This window comes from Mustela lutreola, chromosome 2 (assembly GCF_030435805.1).
Source record: "Mustela lutreola isolate mMusLut2 chromosome 2, mMusLut2.pri, whole genome shotgun sequence".
NCBI classification, from domain to species: domain Eukaryota; kingdom Metazoa; phylum Chordata; class Mammalia; order Carnivora; family Mustelidae; genus Mustela; species Mustela lutreola.
The window spans coordinates 222272935-222300064 of NC_081291.1; the positions used below are offsets into that span (position 1 = coordinate 222272935).

At 59.5% G+C, this 27130-nt stretch overlaps 1 protein-coding gene and 1 long non-coding RNA gene across 5 annotated transcripts; one reads left to right on the top strand and one right to left on the bottom strand.

Annotated features, from left to right (window-relative positions):
- Positions 1 to 3318: 3318 nt before the first annotated feature.
- Positions 3319 to 23316, bottom strand: WDR4 (WD repeat domain 4). 4 transcript variants are annotated; one of them, XM_059164820.1, is made up of 11 exons: positions 23190 to 23316; positions 21915 to 21980; positions 21054 to 21197; positions 16945 to 17101; positions 16162 to 16274; positions 14537 to 14597; positions 10815 to 10913; positions 9095 to 9159; positions 7635 to 7818; positions 6661 to 6730; positions 3319 to 4319 (listed from the first exon to the last, which is right to left on the bottom strand). In XM_059164820.1, the coding sequence occupies exons 1-11, from the start codon at positions 23276 to 23278 to the stop codon at positions 4138 to 4140; spliced, it is 1230 nt and encodes a 409-aa protein (XP_059020803.1). In that variant the 5' UTR covers positions 23279 to 23316; the 3' UTR covers positions 3319 to 4137. The 4 variants fall into 4 exon arrangements, with proteins under 4 accessions (XP_059020803.1, XP_059020806.1, XP_059020805.1 ...); XM_059164823.1 differs by lacking the exon at positions 23190 to 23316 and adding an exon at positions 22069 to 22638 and having other exon boundaries at positions 21106 to 21197; XM_059164822.1 differs by lacking the exon at positions 23190 to 23316 and adding an exon at positions 22069 to 22638.
- Positions 23317 to 23410: 94 nt separating this feature from the next.
- LOC131825419 (uncharacterized) lies at positions 23411 to 25986 on the top strand. The gene is made up of 2 exons (XR_009351250.1): positions 23411 to 23629; positions 24113 to 25986. It is a non-coding gene; the product is annotated as an uncharacterized LOC131825419 (long non-coding RNA).
- Positions 25987 to 27130: the final 1144 nt, after the last annotated feature.

The following is a 27130-nucleotide window of genomic DNA, read 5'->3' on the forward strand; positions in this document are numbered from 1 at the left end:
CACTTTCAAATGACCCACAGACTCAAGAAATCACGAGGGAAGTTAGGGAAGTACGAGTCAGCACGTGGAGGGCTCGGGCGACGGCGTCACTGGAAATATGGCAGCATCAGGGTGCAGCGCCTCCGGGACGGCCACTCAGGCCACCGGGCAAGCCCATTGCTGGCGACAGGCCTCGGATCCTTGGCCCTGTCGGCCTCTTCACAGGCGGCTCCAGTGTCATTGCCTGTGGCGGGCAGCCCCGGAGCACGGGAGCCCAGTGTTTCTTGGAGAAACGCTGAGACCAAGATCAAGTTCAAGTCTGGACACGAGGCAGCGGCTTCACCAGCTCCCACACCCCGGGCCGGAATGCCCGAGCTGGTGCCTCTGCAAAACCGAACACCGTGACAACCCAAACGCTGAGGGCTGAGAATACACGGAATTTTACAGTCCGTGGGGGGGGGGGGAGGGGGGGGGCTCCCGCGGTAAGCAACCAGGCCAGGCAGGGACCATCGAGGCCAAACACCTGCCGAACTACAAGCCAGCGGGTCCTGCATACACACCCACCCCAAGCATTCACATAGGTTCCCAGCGACAAGGACCAGGACATTCATGGCAGCCAGAATCGGGACACTGGACACTATTCAAAACCCCACGGAGCAGGGAGCGAGCGAACCATCTATAACCCGACGCCACGGGGCAGGGCACGGTCACCAGAAGGGCCGGGCCAGGACGCCTGAAGCAAGACAAGGCAAGCTGTCTGCTGGCCCGGCCTGGGTCGGGGGGGTGGCCCTCAGCTGCATCTGGTGGGCCGGGCACACGCATGCATTCAGCTGGGCACCATCTGGGGCACGTTCTATGGGAACCTCCAGCTGGAGCCAAATCAGAAGGCACACGGACCAGAAAGTGCTGAGAATTAAGAAACAGGACAACTCAATTTTCTTTAAAAGATTTTATTCATTTATTTTAGAGGAAGAGAACAAGCGTGCATGCGCCTGCGGTTCCAGGGGCCAGGGACGGGGGGGAGAGAGAATCCTACACAAGACTCACCGCTGAGCACAGAGCCCGACACGGGGCTCGATCTCATGGCACCGAGATCACGACAGGAGCCAAAATCAAGAGTCGGAGGCTTACAACGGAGGGAGCCACCCAAAAGCCCCATGATGACCAGACTTTTTAAATCCGTAAACGAGGGACGCCTGGGTGGCTCAGTTGGTTAAGCAGCTGCCTTCGGCTCAGGTCATGATCCCAGCGTCCTGGGATCGAGTCCCACATCGGGCTCCTTGCTCAGCGGGGAGCCTGCTTCTCCCTCTGCCTCTGCCTGCCATTCTGTCTGCCTGTGTTCGCTCTCTCCCCCTCTCTCTCTCTGATAAATAAATAAAATCTTAAAAAAATAAAAAAAATAAAAAAAATAAATCCGTAAACGAGCCAGGGGCACCTGGCTGGCTCAGTCCGTGGAGCGTGTGACTCTCGATCTCAGAGTTTCAAGTTCAAGCCTCACGCTGAGCACAGAGATCGCTTAAAAATAAAATCTTTTAAACTAAATGAACTGGAACATACCCAAGGAATCTCCCCAAAATGTAAAACACACAAAAACGAAGAACGAACGGAAAATGGGAAGCAAGCACAGCTGAAGAGGTGTGTGGGGAAGCCTGGGCCTCGTTCCCCGCCCCCAGCAGGCCCGCAGGCGGAACCAGACACCCCCAACAGTGCATGTGGCCATCACGGTGGGAGCTCAGACTGACCGACCGAGAAACCTCTGCAGCAGCCGGGGGCCGCTGGGTACGGACTAGTTAGCTACCAGCAGGGTTCCCGGGAACACGGCTCCCTCACCTTTCGGAGAGCCTCATTCCAGAAGTGTCGGCAGGGTTTCGGGACCAGGAGACCACTCCTGCCCCAAACGGGTGCAGCCCCGGGGACGCTGCTGCAGCAGAAGCGGCCCGTGCTCCCTCCTTCTGCCCCCACCTGCCACCAGAGCCCAAGTCCACGTATGCTGGGACAGGGGACACACCCGTGTGCGCCAACAGAGCGCAACCTATCGGCTGGCGCGATCACTGCTGTCGGCAGCGCTGGACTCGCAGAGGACATGGGCTGCGGCAAGTTGAACATGAGAAATGAGCTGAAAGCAGCAGCTGGGAGGAGGAATGGGGTTGGGGGGAAGGGCGCAGAGTAGGTCTCCGCCCCAATCGCTGGCCAGGAGAGTTTGGTCTCGGTCACGTGCACATGTGACCGTGACAAGAATCAAAGCAACTGAAAGCAACCACGGGAAAGACCATGATGGTCGTGGTCCCCCAACTCCATCCTTATCCTGACCAGCTGCCCAGCAGGCCTCAGATAGGCAGGCATATCGGAGTCTCCCCATCAGGTGCCAGTGACCTGCGTCACACACCCTCCAGCTCTGGCCCCGCGACCCGGGGAGCCCTCCCAACCTGACCCCGTTTCCAAGGCACCTGCCCGTGGGGAGCAAAATGAATGTTTAGTGAGAAACAATGCCAACACGAACACAGAGGACTAGGATTTGTTCCATTTCTTAAAAAATGAACCAGTTCGCTTTAAAACTACACAGATTTAAAAGGGATTTTAAAGAAGCATCGACAAAGTCGTCCGTGAGAGCGAGATCATAAATACCTCGGACTCTGCCAGCCATTTGGCACCCGTGCAACTGGGCCGCTCTGCTGCTGGAGCCGACACAGACGGAGACCGCACCGAACGAGCAGGCCGGCTGTGTCCCAGTAAAATGTTATTTAAGGAAGCTGGAATCCGAATGGCATATGATTTTCACACACCGTGAAATACTATTTTTCTTGTTTTCAACCACATAAACATGTAAGCCATTCTGAGCTCACGGGTCCTACAAAAACAGGCAGCAGCAAATTTCTTCTAAAACCCAAAATCCCAAAGCAGATTGTCTGTGAGAACAGTGCCTGCACCCCAGTGCAGTGCTAACGAGGTTCCTCCAGGGACCTCCGGCCCCAGGCCCCCCAGTCCTGTCCCAGGCATGAGCCCTCTGCCCCTTGAACAAAATACTCCTGCCCCTGTGGGAAGGGACCCCGAGCAGTTCCCACGCAGCACTGTCCCGGCATCAGCGGACAGAGCAAAGCAAGGCACTTGGGGAAAAGCTGAAGCATTCCAGCTCCTGACACACAGAACCACCCGTTTCTAGTATCCCAAAAGCCCCCTCTTGGACACACACGAGTCTCCCGTAGCTGAGAGCAAGCCCTGGGAAGTGGCTAAAAGCTCAGTACACAAAGCAGCAGCCGCGTCCACAGAGCCCGACCACCCGAAAACGCTTCGTGTCAGGGGGGCCAGCATTTCAGTCACAAACTGTACACACATCAAAAGTGGTTTTGCTCAGTGTATTTGGAAATCAGTTCCACATGTGGCTGCTACACGTTTCCAGAAGCCGCAAAAAGCTCATTTTTATTGATCGGTGATTAGAATCAGCGGATACCCTCGGTCTGTGTGTCGCGTGCGCAGAGCTCACGGGGAAATCACACACATGTGTGACAGCCTCGACCGTTTCCCTGGAGAACGGTTCCTGCCAGGGCTCCTGGGTCCTCACACAGCAGCCGAGTCCGTGCCCTGTGTTCCCAGGGAGCCCGCAACACGGCAGCAGCTGTGCTCCCTGAGCGGGCACCACGCGGGCACACAACACAGGTGCCGACGGAGGGCCGGGGTCCTCCACCCCCGCGAGGCCAGCGGCCCCTGTGCCGGGCAGCGGGGGCACCGTTGAGAGGAAGACACGGGGGCAGAATGTCCATCGCGCTACTGCAAACACGTCTGATGCGTGGACCCCCTGGAGGCAAACGCATCTGTCGTCCCGGGAAGAAGGCCACATCGCCACGGCCGCGCTGCGGGTAAGCGGCCGACAGGAAGCAACAGCGCTGCAGGGCACCGGCGCTGCTCGTAGTCTCTCCAGAAGGGAGAGACACACCGCGGCACAGCTTCCCTTCAGCCAGGGGGGCCCGAGACTCCAGGCAGGGGAGCCTCGGCACAGCGGCAGAACATTCTAGAGCCCAGGACACCCTCCAGTTCGGGACGGCCCACGTGTGCCGAGCTGGTGCAGAGCGGACTGTCACCTAGTGTGGGTCGGGAACGACGCCGCCCCTTTGCTTCCTAGAGGAGCCGCCGGCAGGGCGGGGGCGCGCCGAGCCGGGGCAGCTAGGACGAGCACCTCAGGGACGCCTCCTCCGGCTTCATCTTCTTGGCCTGCCCGTTGGGCCCCGGGGGCGGGTTCTGCCGCCGCTTCTGCAGCCTCTCCTCCTTCTTCCTCAGGTAGGCGGTCACGTTGTCAAAGGTGGCCTTGTAGAGACCACTGAAGCCCGCGTCCATGCCAGACACGCCTGTGGGGGAGGTACGAGAACAGACGGCGGGTGGGACCGGGGAGACCTGTGCTGGCGAGGCCCCGCCTCAGTGGGACTGACCCGGTGCTCGGCCTGGGCTGGCAGCCCCTGCTCCAAGGCACCCCCATGGGGCCCGTCTCCTGGAGGCCGTACCAGCTGGACTCAAAAGCTGGGTCACTGCTGGGAGACGAGGCACGAGGGCTGCCACCATGCTGTCAGCCGCCCCACGGGGACCCCTGTGCCGGGGACTGAGGGCAGCCTCCTGCCAGCAGCCAGTGAGGGACCAGGATGCCGCCAACCTCCACTCAGGTGCCCGGCATCAGATCCACCCCCGGGGACGTGGTCCTCATGGGCGGGCACCGGGACCACCAAGCCTCAGGCCCCGCACACGCCGCGAGACAGGAAGGGGTGTTTCACCCGCCGAGTGTGGGTTACTCCCCGCACAGCAACATAGCAGGTGCAGACTGACCTAAGTATCGCGCTTTGGGGGCATAAAGACCACAGACCAGCCCCACGGGGTGGACCTCACCCTGGCCATAAACTCCACAGGGACCATCAGCAATGTCCACGCTTGTGCCCTGCACAGTGACCTCCCCGCTCACTGCGCCTCCCGACCCTTCCTGTGACTTTCAGGCCCAGCCGCCCTGCCGACCCCAGGCTCCCTCCCCTCGCACCGTCCCCCACCCCTGCACAGTGAGCAGAAGGGTGGCTCTACCTGCAGAAGCTCAGGGGAGGGAATCCCACCCCAGGCCGACCCGCCCGGTGAGCCACAGCAGGACGCACTGGCCCCAGACCCCAGCAGGGGGGCGGCACGTGCCCGCGGTAAGCAGGCTCGCTCGTGTCCCCCACGCAGTCCTAACACAGGTCCACTCGACAGTGTTGCCGAAGCAAACGCGCACCGGGCTGGGGAGGACGCAGCCCTGTCACTGCCCTGGGACTTTCACCCTAAAAGCAGGGATGGAAGCTACCCTGGGACCCAACACCAACAAATCCCACAGGAACACCTTCCACAAGACGTTTAGATCACTGCTACTGGTCAATAGAAACAGACTTTACGTCTGCATCGCTCGAGTTCGGGGAACTCTGCCTTCTCCCTGGGGACTAATGTGAAAGACGTCTTCTAGGCAGTAAGTCCTTTACTCAAATGAAAGCATCTGGCTCCCAACGCTGGGCGGCCAGTCATCCTTCTGACAGTCGCTCTAGGCTTCTGCCCAAGAAAAGCATCACGGGGACATCGGGGGCTCAGTAACTGAGCACCTGCCTTCAGATCAGGTCGTGATCCCAGGATTCTGGGACCGAGCCCGCGCTGGGCTCCCTGCTCAGAGGGGGGGGAGCCTGCTTCTCCCTCTCCCACTCCCTCTGCTAGTGGTCCCTCTCTTGCTGTGTCTCTGTCAAATAAATATATAAACTCTTAAAAATAAAAAAAACACATCGCTGGGTCTCTGGAGGCTTGTTACTACAGGTTCCCCTTCCTCTATGAAAACAAACGGAGGGAAATCAAGGCACCTGGTGGCTCAGCTGGCTGGGCCTCTGCCCTCAGCCCGGGCCATGGTCCTGGGGTCCTGGGCTTGAGCCCCGAGCCAGGCTCCCTGCTCAGAGGGGAGCCTGCTTCTCCCTCTCCCCCTGCCTCCCTGCTCATGCTCTATGCGCCTACTCACCCACACGCTCCAATAAATACAATCTCTTAAGAAAATAAAAGAAACGGAGAGAGGTCTCACCGTTCTGATACTCTCAGACAGGACTACGGGAGGGCAGCATGCGGGGCTCACCACGGGCTTCTGCTGACCAGGACACATGGCTCCGATCGCCCGGCCACTCTCCCCACAGACTATGGTCCCCCAAGGGAGATTTTCCCCACAATCTCTCCTCTTCCCTCGGCCTGGCGTTCCTACTAGGACCTGCCCTGGGCCCTAGACACCCATGGGCCAGTCCACTGATGGTCCCCACACCTGACTTTGTGGCTAGGAACCACATACTATGGCCGCTCAGAGCCAACAGTCAGGGCCCGTGAGCTGCCCTGCCACTCCGTCCAAAGGCCCACCAAGTACCGGCCCCTCCCAGGGCCCTCTCCCTGAAGGCAGAGAGGTGGGTGGCCCTCGAACCCTGACCCCAGCCCCCATGCAGCTCAATCATCCTGACGCGGACTGCCCGGGCACGGGCCAGCTCCTCGGGGCCCCTACCAGCCGCCGGCCTTCTGGACAAGGACACGGGCGCATGCCACACATCCTGGACCAGCAGCCACGGAGGTGGTTCCTGCTGTGTACGATATTCTGTAAGCTGGCCCCATCCACGGCCAATTCTGGACATCAGCCCAGAAAGGAGGCCATGCCCACGCGCTCACCTTCCAACATGGCCCAGTTCCCCTGAAGATGGGCAGAGACCTTCTTTAAGGCGGTGTTTTCGGGAACAGCCTGAGAAGACAAACGGAAGACATTTACTGGAAAGACGCAGGACTGCCACCCCAGTGCAGCGCGCAGAGGCACAAACCTGCTGGCCGTGGTGCACGCGGCTGGGCCCTCGGGAGCACCAGGCAAAGCCGGCCAGACGTGCCGGCACAACAGACACAGCAGTCACCACACGGCGTCACGACACAGACCCACGATACGTGGGCTGCCAGCATCCCACACCCACGCTCGTCACTTGTGACCTTGTCTGAGGAGCCTGGCAGGTGACACACGCCGGCTAGTGGCATTCTGTTCGCCACTACTCTATAGATTAAAATACCCAAAGGGTTCAGGGGCATCTCCAAGGCCGTAGCCAAGCACGCTCTGGTAAGGGAGGGCCCGTCTGCACAGCGCTCTGGCGGGCGTTACCAGACCCCGCCCAGTGGCCTAGGAGACCCCGCACAGGCAGCAGACGGCCCGGCGTTACAGACGGGGGAGCCGGCTCAGAGAAGGGGTAAAGCTCACATGTGTCCCGGGGAGGAGAGGCTCACTCGGCCCACGGCCCACATGCCCTTCTCTGGTCCTGATTCCATGCCCCAGATACAAGGCCACCCTAAGCCTGCCCCACATCAAGGGCCTCCAGCCAAGTCCGACCAATTGCTCTCTTCTCCGCTAAAAAGACACGTGACCGGGACAAGCACAAGAAAAAACTATGCCCACGAGAAGACTACCCCACAAAGAAACACCACAGGCACCATGACACCAGATGAGCTGGCCAGGCACCCCTGCTCCCCGAATCCCCGTCACGAGTCCTCCAGCCACCACCACAAGGATGCACCCCCAAAACCAAGACATGATCAAGCTGGAGGCGGGCAGAGCTGGCGCACCCCCACCTCAGCTACACGGGCAGCAGGGGCCCAACGCGTCTCACCTGCCACTGGCCGTCCACGGGCCTGCAGAGCACAAGGGGGGCCTCCCGGCAGTCTTGCAGGACCCACAGTCCCTGGCCCTCCTCAAAAGCAACGTCCCACACTCTGTGCTGGAAAGCCAGCTGCTGTCTGTAAGCCAGCTGCTGTCTGTGGGCGTCGAGCTGGAAGATGTAGACCACGGGAATGCTTTCCGCAAAGAGAGAGAGAAAAATGATCACAACTAGGACGGGGCCCGTGTGCGTACGACGGGACAACGGGCAGCAGCTCAGCACGGTGCCCAGATCACAAGACCCAGCCGCCACCCACCGCCAGCATCCTGACTCAAAGCTCATGAGAGACTCGGCCAGAAACACTCAGCCGAGCCACTTCCCAGCCCATGAGCCCCAGGAAGTGAGGGGTAACAGAAGTCTAAGTCAGGGAGCTCAGGGTGAGCTGGTCCTGCTGTGACGGGGAACCAGTGCAGAACAAAGGAACAGGTCATGGGGAAGGGGGCCACTCCTCCTGCAGCAGCCCACGGCACGGGGCGCTGGGCCCAGGCCCCACCTGGCTCTAACCTGCAGCCCTGTTTCATTTATTCTATTTATTTATTTATTTGACAGACAGAGATCACAAGTAGGCAGAGAGAGATAGAGAGAGAGGAGGAAGCAGGCTCCCTGCTGAGCAGAGAGTCCGATACGGGATTCGATCCTAGGACCCTGGGATCATGGCCTGAGCCGAAGGCGGAGGCTTAACCCACTGAGCCACCCAGGCGCCCCTGAGGCCTTGTTTAAAACAAAGCCCACTGCAGGCTTGCTGTGAGGACAAACGAGCTGAGTAGAAACACAGGGTGCCTACCCAGGGCAGGAGCAATGCTCTAGAACCCACCATGGGGGGCTGGGAGGGGCACATGCTCCCAAAATCCTCCTCCGCGGCACCGGGAGCCCTAGCGCGGGTCCCACTGTGAGCAGCCCTCGGGTGGAGCTGACGAAGGTGGGACTTTATCATGCACCAAGCCCAGATGGAAGCCAGTGAATTTATTTATTTATTTTTTTAAAAGGTTTTATTTATTCACTTGACAGAAATCACAAGTAGGCAGAGAGGCAGGCAGAAAAAGAGGGGAGGAAGCAGGCTCCCCACAGAGCAGAGAGCCCGATGCGGGGCTCGATCCCAGGACCCTGAGATCATGACCTGAGTCAAAGGCAGAGGCTTAACCCACTGAGCCACCCAGGAGCCCCAAGGCCAGTGAATTCAAACAGCAAGACACAGCGCACCACTCCACCCTAAGGAAAGGAACCCACGTCCGTCTGGCAGTGGCCATCCTCCCGGAGTAGAACTCACCGCGGAGACAAGCTTTATGAACAAAAGTGTGTGAAGCCTCCCCATGAAGGAGACGGCCCACAGGGCCACAGGAGCGACTCGCGTGCTCCCTCCTACGGCAGGCGTGCGGGCCCCAGAGCAAGGCCGTCCGCGCGAGTGCACCCACCAGTCACACAGCAGCGCCACGCAGCTCTCCTGGCCCCAGTACGCGATCCTGGACGCCGCGGACCTCTGCAAGGAAAGGAGCAACGTGAGCACATGGTCACGTGTCAGGGACCCGATTCGGGACTGTTCTGTTCACACTGAGATCAGACACAGCAAGAGCTTGACAGGTGCCACTACAGTCAAGGAAGGAAAACAATGGAACAGTCCAGGAACTTTCTGGAAATCAGAAGAAAGGCTCAGCAGCCACCCCGTTCCACAACTGCAATGTGCCACGGCGGATGGCAGAGGCCTCTCTTTCTGTAGCTCCGGCCTTCCCTCGACGTCTCCGAAGCCAGCTGGTCAAGGACGGGGAGGAAAGGAGAGGACACTGAACCCAGGGGACCACTAACAGGACACAGTCGTGTGTACGAGGTCCACGCACCCTGGAGAAGTGGGAGTAGAGGCCTGGTGTTCACCAAGCCCAGTCGGAGGGGCAGGGCCATAGCCCAGGGGCTCCCAGGAAGGAAGTGAGAAGCCAAGAGACGGGGCCATCCACAGCTCATGCAGGCCACGTGTCCCGGGCCCGAGGTCAGAAACCTGCAGGTTCGTGGTCCTCTCTGCCGCACGCTCCCCCCCACTCGCCTCTCAAAGAGACTAAAGTCAACCTCACCATCCGAGCCCACCAAGAGCTTAAGTGAGACGGGAAAGTGATAAAGTTACCAGAACAAATCAGGCGTCCTTGCGCCATGGGCGGGGAGTGGGGGGAGCACCAGGGCCACAGACGCCCAAGCAGGAGGCACCATGAGTGGGCAGCCAGAGCAGCAGGGTCCGCTGACCTGGGGACCCAGGCACCACTTGGCTGGGTGGCCACAGGGCCAGGGTCCTCGAGGCTCTGGCCTGCGGTCAGGCCTGGCCTGCCCACTTCTGAGGCCAAGTGAGGGCGGCGGCTGCAGAGCAGTCTCAGGGAGCAGAAAGAAAGCAGCCAACCCGAACAAGGCAGACAAGCCCCTCAACTCCGGCCAAGCCTCCTGCGGACGGGCAGGGGCCACATGGGGGCTCCAGAGAAAAGGCCAAAGTCCCTGATGACAGCAGGACCCTGGTCATCAAGAAACCAAGACGGCCGGCTCTGCGGGCCTAGAGAGCCACGGATGCGGCATGCTCCCTCCCCGCAGGCCCAGAGGGGCCTCTAGGAAAAGGGGTGGGGTCACCCCCCCCCCCAGTGACCAGCCTGGACCTCCGCCGTGCAGGGCACCAGAGAGCAGGGTGTCCATGACGACAGAATGCAAAGCACCTCAAAAGGCAGCCCGTTCTCCCCCAAAGATCTCTCACAAAGCCCCAGGAGACCTGACCCAGGGATACACTGGCCAGTGGGGTCCCAGGGATGAGGGGGTGGTCATGAGGTTAGTCCACGGCAGACAAGGAGGGACGGGCGCAGGAAGGGTGCCCAGCTCCCTGACAGGCTCTGCTCAGGCACCACAGTCTGTCCCGTTTCCGAGCAGCACCGGCGGAGACGCTTCTGTCCGGGCGCATGCACACGCAGTAAGGGCAGAGCAGAGCTACTTGCCGCTTACGGGATGCGCGCCTTCGGAATCTGAAGTCCACGATCTCTCCCAATCTGAAGGTGTCTGTGTTGACAGCAAGGAAACGTCTCCAACACCAACGTGGGCTTGTTCCCAGGACCCCAGGGACTGGAGAGGCGCCCTACAAGCCACGATCACCCCGAGCCAGAAGCAGGACGTTACCTTGTCACCCCACGGCTCCGCCGGTTCCCGCAGGCTGGTCAGGTGACAGCAGTGCAGCTCTCGGCCACTTTGGTACTCCCAGAGCCTCAGGGTGCAGTCCTGCACACAACACGGACAGGTCAGCCTGCGCACGGAGGGGCAGGACTGCCTCCAAGGACGGGGGCTCCCAACAGGGGCCGGGTCACCGCCCCATGGCTCCCAGGTCACACGGTCTGCTGCGTGAGATGACTGTGCGGCCGCACCAATCCTCACCAGAACGCCCATGCCCACCCGCGACAGCAGGGCCAAGAGACACGAGACAAGCTGCTGGTCACACGCAGAACGTCAAAAACTGCAGCCGCTGTACTCACGCCAGGAGGATACACACGTGCGCGCACACACACACACGGACGCTTCAAGGGTCAGGCATTCGCACAGGAGACACGTGGGCAGGGCTGCTGAGCAGGACAGCTGTCCCACATCCCCGTTCAGGAGCGGGTGGAAACCCGTGAGCCTGTCCACTGGGGAAGACGAGGAAACAGGCATGTGTACGGAAAGCCTCACCGCTCCAAAAACAGGCACGAACGCTGGAGGGCACGAACGCTGGAGGGCACGAACGCTGGAGAGCGCGCATATTAACAATGGCTCGTCACAGATCTCACCAGGACAGGCCACGGGGCCAATCAGGACACACCGGGAAGGAGGCAGAGCCGAGCGGCTCAGCCACTTGGCCAGTACCCCGGGGCCCCGTGCACCAGAGCCCATTGCGGACCACGGGTGCGCACAAGCCCACACGCACCTGAAGCCCAGATTCTTTTTTTTTTTTTTTTTTTTTTTTTTTTTAAAGATTTTATTTATTCATCAGAGAGAGAGAGAGGGAGAGCGAGCGAGCACAGGCAGACAGAGTGGCAGGCAGAGGCAGAGGGAGAAGCAGGCTCCCTGCCGAGCAAGGAGCCCGATGTGGGACTCGATCCCAGGACGCTGGGATCATGACCTGAGCCGAAGGCAGTGGCTTAACCAACTGAGCCACCCAGGCGCCCCTGAAGCCCAGATTCTGAGCAAACCAAGGAGATGGCACCGCGCACGCAGAGTTCCCAAACCCGGAAGAAAAGGAAGAACAGCGAGTCCCCCGGAGCATCCGAGCTAGGGACATGGGGTCGGGCGGGAGCACGAGTACCCACCGGGAAGGGAAGCGGCAGACAAGCACGCCTGCCCCGACACCCCTCTGCAGGGACGGGAAAGCGTGTTCCCAAAGCACGAAGACTCGAGGACAGAAGAGTGATGACACAGGGAATCCTGAGGCCGCTGGGAGCAGAAGAAGGCAGGCCCTGGCAGCTGGAGGCCGCGACACAGCACATGGGCCCAGCAGGCCCTTGGCAGCACGGCCACCCAGTGGGGGAGCAGTCAGAGCGCCCGGACCCCCCACCCCTGCGGCTGACAGAGCTACAGGCTCACTACCAGGGAGCGAGAGACCACCATCTCAGGAATGCCAGATCCATGCCGAGGGACACCACTGGTCCTCCCCAGTCACGTCCCGGAGCACAGGGACAGGCCTGATGCCCAGAAAGGCGAAGACTGGGCCAAGTAACCACCAGAAAAGGGCTGACCTAGATGGCCCATGGGCGCCTGACTCCAACACCGTAGGCCCCCGGATGCAGTCTCCACCATGCCAGCCAGTGCCCTGTCCCCATCAAACGTGGACAGACGCGACCCCCAGACATCCGCAGGAAACCTCCACCACGAAAGGCGGACAGCACACAGGGGGAAAGAAACACACATGTGAGCTCAGGGAGAGCAAAGGTCCTGCAGTCGGGACCGACGACCAGGGCACTGTAAGAGGACACTCTGAGGACAAGAAAAGGCTCCTGACGGTTACCGCGAACAGCACAATGGAATCCCCATAGGACACGGCGAAACAGAACTGAGGAGAAGTCCCAGAAGCAGAGCACGAGAGAAAAGGAAAGAAAACAAACCAGACAACCAACGTAGCCCAACATCCCACAACACAGACTGGGGGAGAAGTGCTCAGTGACGACACTCCTGGGAACCAGGACCTTGAACCGCAGGGCCGCTGACTGAGGGAGCCGGTGTGCAGAGCCCCGCCCCCGTCATCCCCAACTCAGAGCCCGGGGCAAGAGGGCCCTGAAAACATCCAGAGAAGGAGAAACAGATCCTGCAGCAAGAACCCACTCGGAACGGCCGCAGACTGCTCAAGCCCAAGAGCGGAGGAGGCCGAGCACAGACAGCGACCAGAGAGGCCACCAAACCCCAGGGAGGAGCTCTCACCTTGGGTTCGAGGGTTGGGGCTTAAGGGCACTTCCAGGACCCAGGACAGCAGCCGCACGACGCCCCGTCCCTCCCCCTTCAGAGGCACTGCTCCAGACACAGCAGGACAGACAGACACAGAGAGGATCAACAGGAACAGAGGAGGTGCAGCCCACCAGGAAAGAAAGGGACGATGGGCAAGACAGCGTCCCCACCACGGAGCCGGCGGGAGAGCTGCGGGAAACACGTGCTCGTTTCTCCACCGCTCTCTGGATTCGCAGGGCCGTTACAAGGCTGCGGGGCCCATGGCACACCTTGCAGGGGCGCCAGGCCATCTTCCGCTGCCGGCCGAATGGCAGAATTCCACTTGCCAGGTACAGGTGCTTCCACCGGAAACGAACAGTGCGCTCTGCGGGTGCGGGCCCACGGCGGGCAGTGCGCCCCCCGCCCCGCCGCTGCCTGAGCGCCAGCCCTGCTGCGTCTTCAAACAGGATCACGAGCAGAACACCCGAGCTGGCCAAAGTGGTGCCAAGATCGAAGGTGTCTGTTCTACTTTTCTGGGCGCTTAAATATTTTTTTAATCGTAAAAAGGACTTCAAGGATTAGGTACAGCAAAATCCACAAAACCTGCCGCCTCTGGGGGCTCCAGCCACACGCACTCTCCGGTCTGCTGTCGCCAGACGGCACACGGGACGGCAGACACTGCAGGAACACAGGCGTGGGGAGGGAGCAGAGCACAGACACGCAGTGGCCGGCCGCCTGCAGCGGGCCAGGGAGGCCAGGGTGCCCACCCAGAAACCCCAACTCTCAGGAGGTCTGGGAGCATTCTGTGCACCTCCCTGCCCCCGCTGCCAGACACCGGAGTCCCATAAAATGGGAAAGGGCAGGAAAAACAAGAGGAGGAACAGGCCAGGAGAGACACCATCAGTAACTCAAAACCTTCGCTTCGGCCAAAGCTACTGCTTAACAATCCTTTTAAAGATTAGTCTTTAGGCCCGAGTCTCTGATCACTGAACCATCGACACTTCAGGGTCAACTGCCAGGACACATAAGTTTTCACTACCAATCAGAGCCCCCACCAAGGCCAGGGGCCCTGCCCAAGGGCCAGGCTGAAGAGCGGCACGGAAGCCAGGTCCCCGGGACGCAGAAGGGTCTTCCCAGCAACTGCCAGAACAGAGCTCATGATGCTGGTACGGATGGGACAGCTCCGAGAACACATTCCTCACACCCCACTGCAGTGTGTGTCTGTGACACACACACACACACACACACACACACGCCCCTCAACGGGAGGCCCTGAGAAGGAGCCAGCCGCAGTCCACTCCAAAACTCGGAAAACAAGCCCCATCTAGTGGCCAGCCACCGAGGGAAAGCACCGACCGGGAAACAGAAGAGCTCGTGGTGGGCAGGCCGGTGCTCCGCAGGGCTCCCCTGCTGAAAGACGCCCGCAGGTGCACACAGCCGAATGAAACACTTACCCCGGAGGAGGACAGCAGCAGCTCGGGGTGGTCGGGCACCACGAGGATGCGGCTCACGAACCTACAGTGGAGAGAGAGGCGAAAAGGGAACCCAGCTCCAGGCCGCTGCTGTGGTACTGCTCGGCCCACCGGTCACCTCAGAGAAGCCGCCCCCCTCCTAAACCCGACCCCCAACAAAAACGGCCGTGGCTCCCACATGAAGCTAGACAGCACTGAGCGAGCACGAGGACCACGCCGTGTCATTCTCCAGGCCCCAACAGCCGCGACAGCCCCAAAGCAGAAGCGGGCCCCTGCCACGCTGGTGGAAAGATCCCGGAGCATCTGTGTTGCTCACTCCAGCGGCCCTGCTCACACCCGAAACCTTCCCTGAAGGTCCGTGACAGCAGGGAACCTCAGGACGGAGCAGGGACAAGCAGGACGGAGCAGGGACGGAGGACGAGCGGCGACAGTGGCCCGCGTACAGACTCAGACCTCCTGTCCTTCACCACGGAGCAGCCCCGCACCCAGCGGACCCCAGAAGCCCCCCGAGTCTGCCGATTGTGAGCCAGCCTCTAGCCCTGCACGGGTGCCAGCCTTCCCTGCTTCTCCCCGGGGTAACGGGACCACTAGCGCACGGCTCCAGGCAAGGCCCGCGACCGGCTGGCCCAAGGACTCCCCTGACGCAGGGGCGGCCGTTCCAGAGCCCGTGAGTCACCTCGTGGACGGCCCCTGAGGCTCACAGGGCCTAAGTCTGGGTGCTGGGTTACTGGACAGCTGAATCAACACCCACATCCGCCGTCAGGAGCCACAAACCAGGCCACCAGCGACCTTCGCAGAGGTCACCTTACATTCCATTCAAATCCAAAGAATCAGAAGCAATCTCAGAATTAAATTAAGTCTCTCCAACGAGTTCCCCTGCCTCCCGTAATTAAACGTTAAACACTTCAGCAAACAAAACAAGGCCCCCCCCATCCACCCGCTGTAATTAGCCTCGTGCCCGAGAAGAGCAGTGCTCCTCAGAAATGCCTCCCTCGCAAGATGTCAAAATCCAATTACTGGAACAGCGCCCGCTTGCCAGGTCACAAAGGACGGATCAGACTCAGAGGCGATGGTAAGTCCCGCACCACTCAAATCATCGAAGTATGTTTCCCCCGAGCACGCACCCCTCTCCTGGCTGCCTACCACCGCGGGCGCGGACAGATGTCTACACCAAGGAAGGAGCATTCTGGAAACAAGCCCTTGGCTGGAGGCCAACGCGTGACCACCGGTGAGTGCTTAGGGCGGGAGGCAGCGGGCTCGGGAGTGAAGGCCTCTCACACCGCGGGCTATGTTGGCTCCGGTGGGCAGCGCCACTACCACCGTGTGTGGCGACCACATCCTGGGCTCTGAGACCTCGGTGCCGACAAGGAAACCTCTCCCCGAAACACACGGGAAGGGAAGGGAGCAGGGGTCCTGACGGCCCCTGGGTGGAACCCCGCGCCCAACGGGGCCTCGCCGGGCAGTGCTGCGCATGCCAGGCTGTCCGTCTCCTGCGAGGCCCTGGCCAAAGAGCAGGTGGTCCCAGCTCCACCACCGGTGCCCAAGCCGAGCGGCCCACCCGCGCTCCGAGCCCGAGCTTCATCCTGGGGGACAGGAAGGGGACTCACTCTGCGTGCCCGAGGCAGAAGGACTCGATGCTGTGCGGCGCCGCGGCCCAACTGACCCGGATCTTCTCGTCCCGGTCGGCGGTGAGGACGTAGCGGTCGTCGGGACTCACGGCCTGCACACGAGGTCAGAAAGGACACACCTGCCGGTGAGGGAAGCCGCAGCTGGCCCGCCCACCCCGACCCCCGGAACCTGCCCCAGCTCTACACCGAGCCACGGCAGCGTCCAGATGCCCAACTCAGTGCGGCCCCTCCCTGCGCCTGACGCACCCCCCCTCTCCTCCCTCCTTCAAGTGTCCCCATGGCCAGCCAGTCACCGAGTCCTGGGGGCTTTCCTTCAAGAACCCCTCTGTCACTGTCCCTGCTTCTCATGGGGTCCCACCCCAGCTCCCCCTCCCACCGGCTGCCCACGGCCTCGCTGGGCCTCTCCGGGAAACCGCTCCTGGCTCAGGGTTGGAAGGACACTCGGGTGAGGCCCATAAAGCTTGGGGACAAGCTTAGGCCTTGAGACGGTGACTGCCCTTCCCACACACCTCTCCCTGGTCACCCAACCCGGCTGTCCCTTACATGCAGAAGTACCCAGCCACCTCCCAAGTGGCCCAGACAGCCTCAGCTTCCCGAACATCGCTCCCACAAAGCCCTGCCCACAGATCTGCGGAGCTGTCCCTGCTCCAGAGCCAGAACCCCGACAGCTGGGCTCACAGACCCGGCCTCACCCCCAAATCGGACGCCCTGCCCCTGCCCCCAGCGGGCTGCAGCAGGTTTAACTAGGCCCATCCCACGTACCACATCCAGCAACATCGACAGGTGCCCAAGCTCAAGTTTGCCACATCCCTGTGGGTCGGACACCGAAAAGGAATACACGTCCCCAGACTTGTCGGCCACCAAAAGCTTCTCCTCCGAGGCCGTGAAGGTCAAGGCCGTGCATCTCCTCACCACGGTCCTGGAAGGCAACAGATGCCCGCCGTTGGCCTGCACAGGTCGGCACGAGTGTCGACCAACAGACCTGCAGGCTGATCCTGCTGCTGGCGGGTCAGCTCCACGCCACGTCGCCCCTTCCAGTCACCACAGGTGATGCCAAAAACGTAAATTAATTAAGAGAACAGCAACAAAGCCAATGATTTGGGCCAATTTAACTTTGGAACATCTTTGCTTTTGTGATAGCAGAATCCAGGTGGGGAACGCCTCAGGTGTCCAGCAAAAAATCATCTCATCCCACATTTGCACTGTTTGAAGACTGTCATAATAAAATGTGCGGAGAATTCCCCTTTATTTGCCCTTTGACCCCAGCACCACTGCTGTGCGTTCCAGGGAAGACCGTCAGCTTCACAAACACCAACGTGCTCTGATCACACCCAGAAGCGCGCACCACGCGGGGCCTCCTACCCTTACAGCTTCCTGGCCAGGACCACCCAGTCCATGCCCCAGCCCAGGGGAAGGGGAGGGCAGCCGGGCAGGAATCCCACGTGCTGCTCGTGCACACGCACCTGGCGGCAGGCGTGGCATTCGCGGTCCCTCTCTGCGGGGACGACTCCGGAGGAGGGCAAGCAACCCCGAAAGGAACGCACCGCTGGCGGGGGGCCATGTCCGGTTAACACACTCCTAAATTCAAACACTTGGGCCAGAGTCACCAGATCAGTCACATGTGCCAGTTGCTTCCATACTGCACCAGCCTAAGAAACAAAGTCACGGCCCCTGCCACACACACGGCCACCGCTCCGCTCTCTGGGTCTCACTACTGGCGGCGCAGGGGCCGCACGGCTTCAGGCGCTCACACAGTCCACCTCTTCTCCCCTGGCGTCTCCACAGGGCAATAAGCCTGAACTTCTTACCCGACAGCAGATGCCACGCGTGACTCCGCTTCACACACCAACACCAACCTGTCTACACCGCCTACGTCTGCAGCTCTGCTTCAGAAAGCAGGGTCTCTGCCCTCCTCTGTCCCCAGAGGGTGTGGAAGGGGACTCACCTTCCAACAGAGCCCAGTGTCCATGCACATGGGGCCCCCCGGCTCCCCACTGCTGGAGCCCCACACGTCCCTTGAAATAGAAACCAAAGCTAGAAGAACCCACGTGTCCAGCACGAGGACTGAAGACCACCCATGTTCTCACGAGGACCGAAGACTGCCCATGTTCTCGGGAGCAGAGCGACGGAGGACGGGAAACCCAGGGCAGAGGGCTCGCAGCCGTGTCCCGGGCGCCCCCCCCCCCCCCCGCAGCGGAACCTGCTCCCGCATCTCCCTGAGCGGGGGACAGCGGACCGAAGGACGAGGAACAACAGAACGCAGAGAAACAACACAAGAGCGAGCACGGGCTCCGGCAAGACTCCCCACCTCCCCGCGCACGCGTCGCTGAACGCCACGGTGCACTCAGAGGCACTCACGTGGCCACACAGCCACCAGTGCAGAAGGACGGCCTGGGCCAGGCCCACAGCAGGATGCGGCACGCACTCGCCCCAGCAACCCGCCCCAGCTCCCTCCAGTATCTTAGCCCTTTGTCCTCAGCCGGAAAGGGGGGTGGGGGCGTTCATCTTCTCAGGCCAAGTCAGTCCTCCGGGGGATTCCAGGACACTGCACGGAGCAGGTGGGGGTGAGGACCTGAGGAGTCGGGTCGCAGGTGTGGCCGGGTACATGAGACCAGACAGCAGAGGGGCTGGCCACTTTGCGCCATCAGAAGACATGGGCCTCACCATTCGTCAGGATCTCTGCACTCCCCCTTCCCTCCAGAGTCACAGGGTTCACAGCCCAGCGTTCCCATCCTCACGCCCCTCGGGGCCAGCCTGACCCTCTCCCCCCTGCCACCTCCAAGCGGATCGCCACTGGTCAGGTAGCTAACTGAGCCCTGAAATCCCCCACACTTAGCGCCCACTCAAGCCCCCCTCCAGAGAGCCACACTTGTTCCACGGACTGAGTGTGTGGCCTGCCAGGCCCCGCCGGGCACTGAGGACACCCAGCTCCCCGACCCCACACACCTCCAGCAGCCAAGCAGCTTCGGGAGAACCACCTCACTTCCCAGGGCTCTGCCCTTCTGCACGCTGGAGCATTTCAGTACAGGCAATTTTCTGAAATGCTGTGATTTGCTACGTGACATTTTTCACTAACACACACACATCACAGCGGAAAATATCACGCCAGCCCAAGTATCCTATCTTTAACTCAGAAGACCTGGCCTCAGTTCTGGACCTTTGTCATTGTAAACAGAAACGTTAAACCAAACGCTGCTACCCACCATTTCCATCTGGGCTTTTCCTTAAAACCCCGCGTGATTGATATTAAAGCCGCCAGACAGCGAGCTGTGAGCAATTTCCGGTCCCATGTGGATCTCGGGGGCCGGGACACCTGCACCGCTGAACAGAGCATCAGCTGCGTGGAGAGCAGCTGTTTATCTGAGCAAGGATCCGTCTGTGTGTGCCCCTGACCAAGCGTTAACAGACACCAGACCAGGCAGTGCGGACCTTACACTGAAGTCAACATACACCCACAGGACAAGGCGACCTGAGAAATGCAGCCCCATGACCCGCGAATCTGGCCCGACCCCTCCGTCCAGCGGCTGACGCAGACAGGATGGGAGCTGCTGGGGTCCCGCAAGCAGTGTCTGCACGCACCAGACCCCCACAGGCAACACAAGAGGCCCTGCACACCCAGCACAGAGGTCTCCGATACAGAGCTGGTCTGCTGATGTCAACGTAAAAACCAATTATGGGAGAAGAAACCAGGCGCCGACCGCTGCTTGCCCTCCCTGAGCGTTCCTAGATCTCCAAGCGAAGTCGCCGACACACCACCTTCCAAAGACAAAACAAAAACACAGCATCTTCCCCTCAAACACCCATGGGCCACAGCGCGGAGGGAACTGGACGGATACACACAGGGCTCTGTGCCTGGACACCCATCCTGGGCCTTACCCACCACAGACCCTGCCCTGCGTTCCCCAACAGCCTGACAGGCACAGGGACCCGCTGCCGGCCAAGAGAAGGCTTCCTCCCCTGCAAACCCTGCACCGTGCCAGGAGCCCTCGGGGAAGGGCCAGAGCCCCGCCAGGAGCCCCGGGCCACCTGCCCTTTAGTCAAGGTGCAAGCCCCACGACAGGAGGCAGGGGCGAGTTGGCGGGCTGTGTGGGCGGCCACTGGCCCCAAATGCAGGATGAAACGCTACCCCTAAGCGGCGTGCACACACCACACACACCGCCACCTGCACCTGCGCTTTTACTCTCCTCCTAGAGAGTAAGTGAGGAAGCTCTCCGCAGTGCAGCTGTGAGCCAGCTACAAAGCGGACTCCTTTAACCTCGGCAGTTAGGCAGTTCAAACACTACGACCTGCGCGTGTTTCTCTCTTCCTCTCCAGGGACAGCTAAGCTCTGCGGGAGGCCAAGGATGCCCGCTGACTCTGCTCCACGTGGGTATTTCTGTCCCATAACGCCAGCCCTCACCCACGAGAGGAAATAAAGAACTTACTATCGGGACACTGTCGGAGCAAGAGAAGTGCACGCCTGCCCCAAACCTGCCCCAGCACCCCCCACCTGCTCTAAGGCTGCCGACTTTCTTCATCTCTGCCAGCGCAAGGCTGGAGCACCCTGGAAAGCAGGATGCCACGGTGGCCAGGGACACTGACTGGACCTAGAGGGACCAGGGGCAGGGCCCGGTCTGCTCTCTGAGCTGACGGACTGGGATCAGCGTCCCGACGCCCGCCAGGCGTGTGGGTGAGAACGCCCCCGCCCCTGCAGAGGGCTGTTTCAAGGACTCAGGCGGTCAGCACACGTAAGGCAACGACAACAGGGCCTGGCACACGGCCGAGACTGCATGTGAGCCGCTCGTTCGCTACGTCACGGTCACTACTGCTGTGGACATGCAAGTGTAAGCTGTGCGTTCAACATGGTAATGATTCACGTGAGCATTTCATACCTGACACTCAGACATTGCCATGGTTTTGTACGGAAAAGAATCAGACGCTTACTGTCATCAGTTAAAGCAAAATAGCCGCCAGACTTGGAGAAGGCGGCCGCCAGGATCGTGTCACTCCCCTTCTCCATGGGCTGCCCGTCCTCCCTGAGGAAAAGAGGAGAAGGACCATTAGGGCTTCCCTGAGTGAACAGGGCTGCACTCTTTCAGGCTGGCCCTGTGCGTTTATGACACGAGCAGAGCCAGAGAATGGCATGAGGCCCAGGGAGCCAGAACACAAACGCGTATTAAGCAGACGAGGGGAGGCTCAGAACAGCCGTAATTTTTAAGGAATAAATCTGGTTAAACAGAAGACTCTCTCAGCACACACACACCGGAATCCAAAGAGCTGAGCCAGAAAGACCGTCAGAGATCACACGACCCACGCCCTCACGGCCAAGAACAAATCAAAGACCAGAGTCAAGAATTATTTCACGTTAAAAAAAACTGAGCCTTTTAAGGCCATTCTACGAAAAAGGCACCATACAAAATTATCGCACTGTGCTTGCCTTATCTTCCAATTAACTACAGCTAACTTCAACACAGCAAGTTCCACTGCACTATTTCGAAACGTCCACAGGAGTTTATTACAGACAGAAACTGGAGGTCTTGAGAAAAAAACTACTATTCTTCCGACCAAATTTAAACTTAGCTCCGCATTTTCATCCTGTGGTCCTACTTGGTTCATCCACAGGGCAGTGTACACAGAAACGAAGAATTCGGTGCCAAGGCAACTTACTCAGTGCGACAATTTACCTCTCGGGCTACCCCGTCCCACTTAGTCCGAGCACGATCAGGCCTTACACGTCTGCTCCATCATCTCACCCTTTATTCTCCTGTGACTTCTTCTCCGCAGGACTGCAATCGTACGTGAAGGGGACGTCATCGTCACTAAGAGAAAACAGAAAGATTTTACACAGAGAACTTTATGAGTAAAATTGTGAGGTTTTTTCCCTCTGGAGCACCAACATTCTCATACCCGATAAAGTAAGGGTCTTATCCACGGCAAGAAATTGTCCGGGTACAGTGCTGCAGAGAAACGCTACGGAGCTTTACCTGCTTCATCTTTTCAGGTGGGCCATACACAACTGGCACCGATCCGTACCCAAAAATCGGTTTCGCAAAACAAATGGGGACAAACCTCAACAGGAAGTAACAGATTATTCTTTCACACCCTAGAAAATCAATGCAGGACGGTTCGTGTTTTTCGCGAAGATTCTTGCATCCAAATTTAACGCAGCCACCGCTTAAAAATGTCTCACGTACCCAAGAAAGCCCGTGGCTGGCAAGCACCTGCCAGCGCAGGACACCCTAAGCGCTGGCGAGCTCACGCGCGCGCTCTAATAAAAACAAATCTTTAAAAAAAAAGAAAAAAACCGAGGGATTTAGTGCACTTGTTAAGTATCAAGCGTCCTGTCGAGTGTGAAACCGCGTGTCCCGGGGGCACGAGGCACCGCGCGCCTCTGCACATCCCCGGAACACACCGCACGTCGGAGAGTGAGTTTTCGGGGAAAACTAAGAGAGCTGGGCCTCCGGCTTCGAGCCCAGGGGCCGCGTCCGGGCGGAGGCGGAGGCGGACGCTGCCCGGGACCGGGCTCCGGGATCCGCACCGACGGAGCCCCGGGCCGGGCGGGAGACGAGCCTGAGCCGGGAGCGGCCGCACCGGGAGGGGAAGCGCCGGGGCCCGAGGAGAAGGCGCGGCCGGCGGGCGGGCGAGGGCGGCGAGTCCACGGCCCGAGGGCGGGAGGGGCGGCCGGCGCCCGCACTCAGGCCGCCTTCCCCCCGCGCCCGCCGGCAAGGCCCGCCGCCCGCCCCGTGACCCGCCCCGGCCCGCGCCGCCCCGTGACCCGCCCCGGCCCGCGCCGCCCCGTGACCCGCCCCGGCCCGCGCCGCCCCGTGACCGGCCCCCCGACCCGCGCTGCCCCGTGACCCGCCCCCGCCCCGCGCCGCCCCGTGACCCGCCCCGGCCCGCGCCGCCCCGGCCGAGACCGCGGGACGGGACGGACGGCGCCGGCGAGGGGCGCCCCGGCGGCGCGAGGGACCGGAGGCCGCGCCGCGCGCCCGCAGCCCGGGCTCCCCGCGGCCGGCCCGCCCCCTCACCTGCCCGCGGTGGACGTGGCCAGGAACCGGCTGCCGCCCCGCACCACCAGCGCCCGCCCGCACAGCGCCAGCCCCGCGCAGCTCGCCATGCGCCCGCCCGCCGCGCCGCCCCCCACGTGCGCCGCCGAGCCCCGCTTCCTGCCGGCGCCGCGCGGTGACGTCACGCGCAGGCGCCGCGCAGTGACGTCCTCGGCCCGCCCCCACGGTGGCGGAGGCGGAGGCGGAGGCGGGGCGTGCGCAGAAGGCGCTCTCCGCCCTCTCCCTCCCGGCGGCGTCTGCTCGCTGGTCGTCGCGGGCGCGGGGAGCTGGTCGGCCGCGAGGGGAGGCAGGCGGGGCGGAGGGACGCCCGCTTCTCGATCTTTCTCCGCCGCAGCCGGGCGACGTGCTCCCGCGGGCCCCGGCTGGGCTCCTCGTGGACGTTCCCGCAGGAGGCGCGCGGGGTGAGCCCGCGGCAGCCCCGGGGCGCTCGGGCGCGGGGAGCGACCTCCGCGGCCTCCCCTCCCCCCCGGGGACGCTCTCGCAGCCGGTCCTGTGCACCAGTCACTCGCATCCCCTTCCCGCCGTCGCCTCCGACCCACGGCGCCCCGACGCCGCCCCGACGCCGCCCTTGTCCCCGCGGGTCGCCCAACGCAAGCCTGACCGCGCGCCCCTGCGTCAAACCGGCGGGCCTCTGGTTGCTGCTCGGCGAAGACCCGAGTCCTAGTCATGCTCTAGCCACGGCCCGTGTCTGGCTGCCGTCCGCCCCGCAGCCGCCTGGGGCAGGCCCGCCCTTCACGCCGAGAGCCCTCCCGCGCACTGGCACTGGCACGGCGCGCTGACCCCAGGGCCTTAGCACATGCCATTCTTTCTGCCCGAAATGTTCTCCCCGGGACCCCATCTATGCACTGTGACTAGTTAGTGACGGTCACTCGGTTTCATTTCAGGGGCCTCATCGGTCAGGGACGCCTTCCCTCTCCATTATTTGTATTCGTATCGACTGGTCTAATGTCTCTCCAGACTACAAATGCCTCATCTGGAAGGCCGTGGTCATCCCAGCCTGCAGCGCCATACCTGGGAGAAGTCCGTGCCCAGTCACGAGTGGGACAAGTAACTCTCTTAAACGCGCAGCTGCTGTCACGGAAAAGCGAAGGAGTGTTGATGGGCAGGAGGCGTAGAAACCAGGAGAATGCTGACCCGGACCCCACCCTGCATGAATCAAGGATAAATTTTTTACCTGAAATCGAGAGCGCCTGCTGCTGGCAGAGCCGAATGCGTGGGAGAAAACCAGACTTCCTTAAAGGCGGTGCCCCTAAAGGGAGTTTCATGGAGATGGAAGCTGGGAGGACCGAGGGCACGGAGTTTGGGGAGAAGAGGCAGAGGAGGCAAAAGCAAGGGAGTACCCACAGAGGGGTTGCTGCTGGGCAGTCACTTCAGGGGAGGCAGGAGACTCCCCAGAGTTTCTGAGAAGGAATCTGCAAACATTTCTGTGAGACGGATCTAGCTGGGACAGTGGAAGTCCATAGGCGTGGTCTGGGATGTTTTTCAGTCATGCAAGTGAGTTCACAGTGTCTGTGCTGGGCAGGATAGTGATACTAAGACCACAGAGATCCCAGACGGGGGCCAGTCATCATGAGGCTCATGAACAAATTCAGCTTCCTTTCCAGTCATCCTTTACATGTTCTAAAATGTTCCATGACACACACTCGAACAGACATAATTTACCTATTTGAAATGACCTTCGAGTCTGCCTTCATGTTGTAAGTTACAACCTTGGGAAGTAAGCACAATTTCCTCTAAAAAACTGTGGAGACTGAATAGCAAAGATTTAAAGAAACTCGTCCTTTATATCACAAGGGGCAGAACATTTGTAAATGAAAACTTACAGAATCATGCTCGAGCATCAGACTAAGCACAGCCTGGTCATTCTCATTTTTTTGCGGTGATGAATCACGTGCCTCACGCTCTGAATTCTTACAGGACTCGTGCCAACAACATGTATTTGCCTGAAGATCTTTTTCTCAGTAAATTGAGGGATAACCCAAACTTTTTCACTTTAATCCAGTCTGAATTGAAATGGTTTTAAGCTTATTTTTATTTTCACATGTCTCCTCTGGTGCTACTTTTTCCTTTGTGCATGCTATCAGATATTAACACAGGCCTATGAACGTGTGGTCTGCGGACTCATTCAACATCGTTATCCTTCTGTATTTCAGCATTAATATGATGTGTTGATCTTTTACTGTCTAATATTCTTAGCTTATTACCCCAAGCCCACAACTCAAATTTCATTTCTGGATAATTTGGCTAGGTTTTGTGTTTTGTCTTTTTTTTTTAATTTGTTAACGTAGCTACTAAAGTTAACTGAGCTTTTACTGCTCTGAAATTTACAAAATGATGAGAGCATAGTCGTTGTTTACAGCTTGGATAAAAATGGAGAGCCATTTGGATTTTGTACCATTTCTTCTGGCAATTTTCTCAAAGGAGTCAGCTGTGTCAATAGTGGCTATAATTGGGATGCCTGGGTGGCTCAGTGGGTTAAAGCCTCTGCCTTCTGCTCAGGTCATGATTCCAGGGTCCTGGGATCGAGCCACGCATCAGGCTCTCTGCTCAGCGGGGAGCCTGCTTCCCCCACCCCTCTCTGCCTACTTGTGATCTCTGTCTGTCAAATAAATAAATAAAATCTTTTTTTAAAAAATCTTAAAAAATATTTTTTAAAAATGGTATCTGTAATTAGTAACTGTTTCAGCAACTGTTATTAGTAACTCTATCTGTTTTCTGTTGTCATAATACTACTAATAAATACATAACAAGTATTGTATGACAACCAGTTGTGTAACCTGAAACAGTAATCATTTACTTAGCTCACAATTCTGTGATTTGGCCATTTGGGCTGGTCTTAGTTGGCTGGTCTTTGCTCATGTTGTCTGTGGCCTGCCACCTGCTTGGAAGAAAACTCGCTGGTCCAGGATGGCCTGGGACAACTTGTCCCTACACCCTGTGATCCTGCAGGAGGATACTGGGGCTTAGCTATGTGGTAGGCACAGTCAAGAACCAGTGTGCTGGGCGCCTGGGTGGCTCAGTGGGTTAAGCCTCTGCCTTCAGCTCAGGTCATGATCCCGGGGCTCTGCTTCTCTTCAGGGAGCCTGCTTCTCTTTCTCTCTCTGCCTACTTGTGATCTCTGTCAAATAAATAAATAAAATCTTAAAAGAAGAAGAACCAGTGTGCTGTCCGACACAACCTGTTGGCCAAAGCACGCCACAAGGGCAACAAGATCCAAAGTGGGGGGAGGAGATAGCCCCCGCCTTGGTGATGGGAGAATCAAACTCACAGTATAAAGGGCGTGAGTAAAGGGAGGGGCAGAGAATTGAGGCCATTTTTGTGGTCAAATCCATTATAGTCCACCCTTTGGCCCCAATATTCACATCTTTCCATTAAAAAAAAAGAAGAAGGAACCTCACCTCCTCCCAAGATCCCCAGAAGTCTCACCCAATCCCAGTACCAGGCTCAAGGCGCAGAGTCTTATGATCTATACTGGGTTGAGTGTGGCTCCTCGGGGGTGGCCCTCTTGAGCCACAGATGGACGAACAAGATATCAGTGAGCTGTCCCCCGCCAACGAACAAACAGTGGTCAAAAAGGAAAGGACCACCACAGTGAATATTTCCAGTGGAAAAGGGAAGAACGGGGGCACCTGGGTGGCACAGTCAGTCAGGAGTCCAGCTCTTGGTTTCGGCTCAGGTTGTGGTCTCAGGGTGGTAGGATTGAGCCCCACGTTGGACTCCACACTCAGCTCGGAGTCTGCGTGGGATTTTCCCTCCCTTTCCTTCCGCCCCTCCCAACTTTGCTCACGTGCTCGCTCGCTCTCAAAAAAAAAAAAAAAAAAAAAAAAAAAAAAGGTTTTTTTTTTAAGATTTTATTTATTTATTTGACAGACAGAGACCACAAGCAGGCAGAGAGGCGGCAG

Coding starts and splice junctions, on each gene's coding strand:
- WDR4 (XM_059164820.1), bottom strand. CDS start 23,278: ATGGCGAGCTGCGCGGGGCTGGCGCTGTGCGGGCGGGCGCTGGTGGTG. Junction 21,198..21,914: donor AAGTCACAGGAGAATAAAGG/GTGAGATGATGG, acceptor TCTTTTCCTCAG/GGAGGACGGGCAGCCCATGG. Junction 7,819..9,094: donor GTGGCGCTGCTGTGTGACTG/GTGGGTGCACTC, acceptor CTTTGCGGAAAG/CATTCCCGTGGTCTACATCT.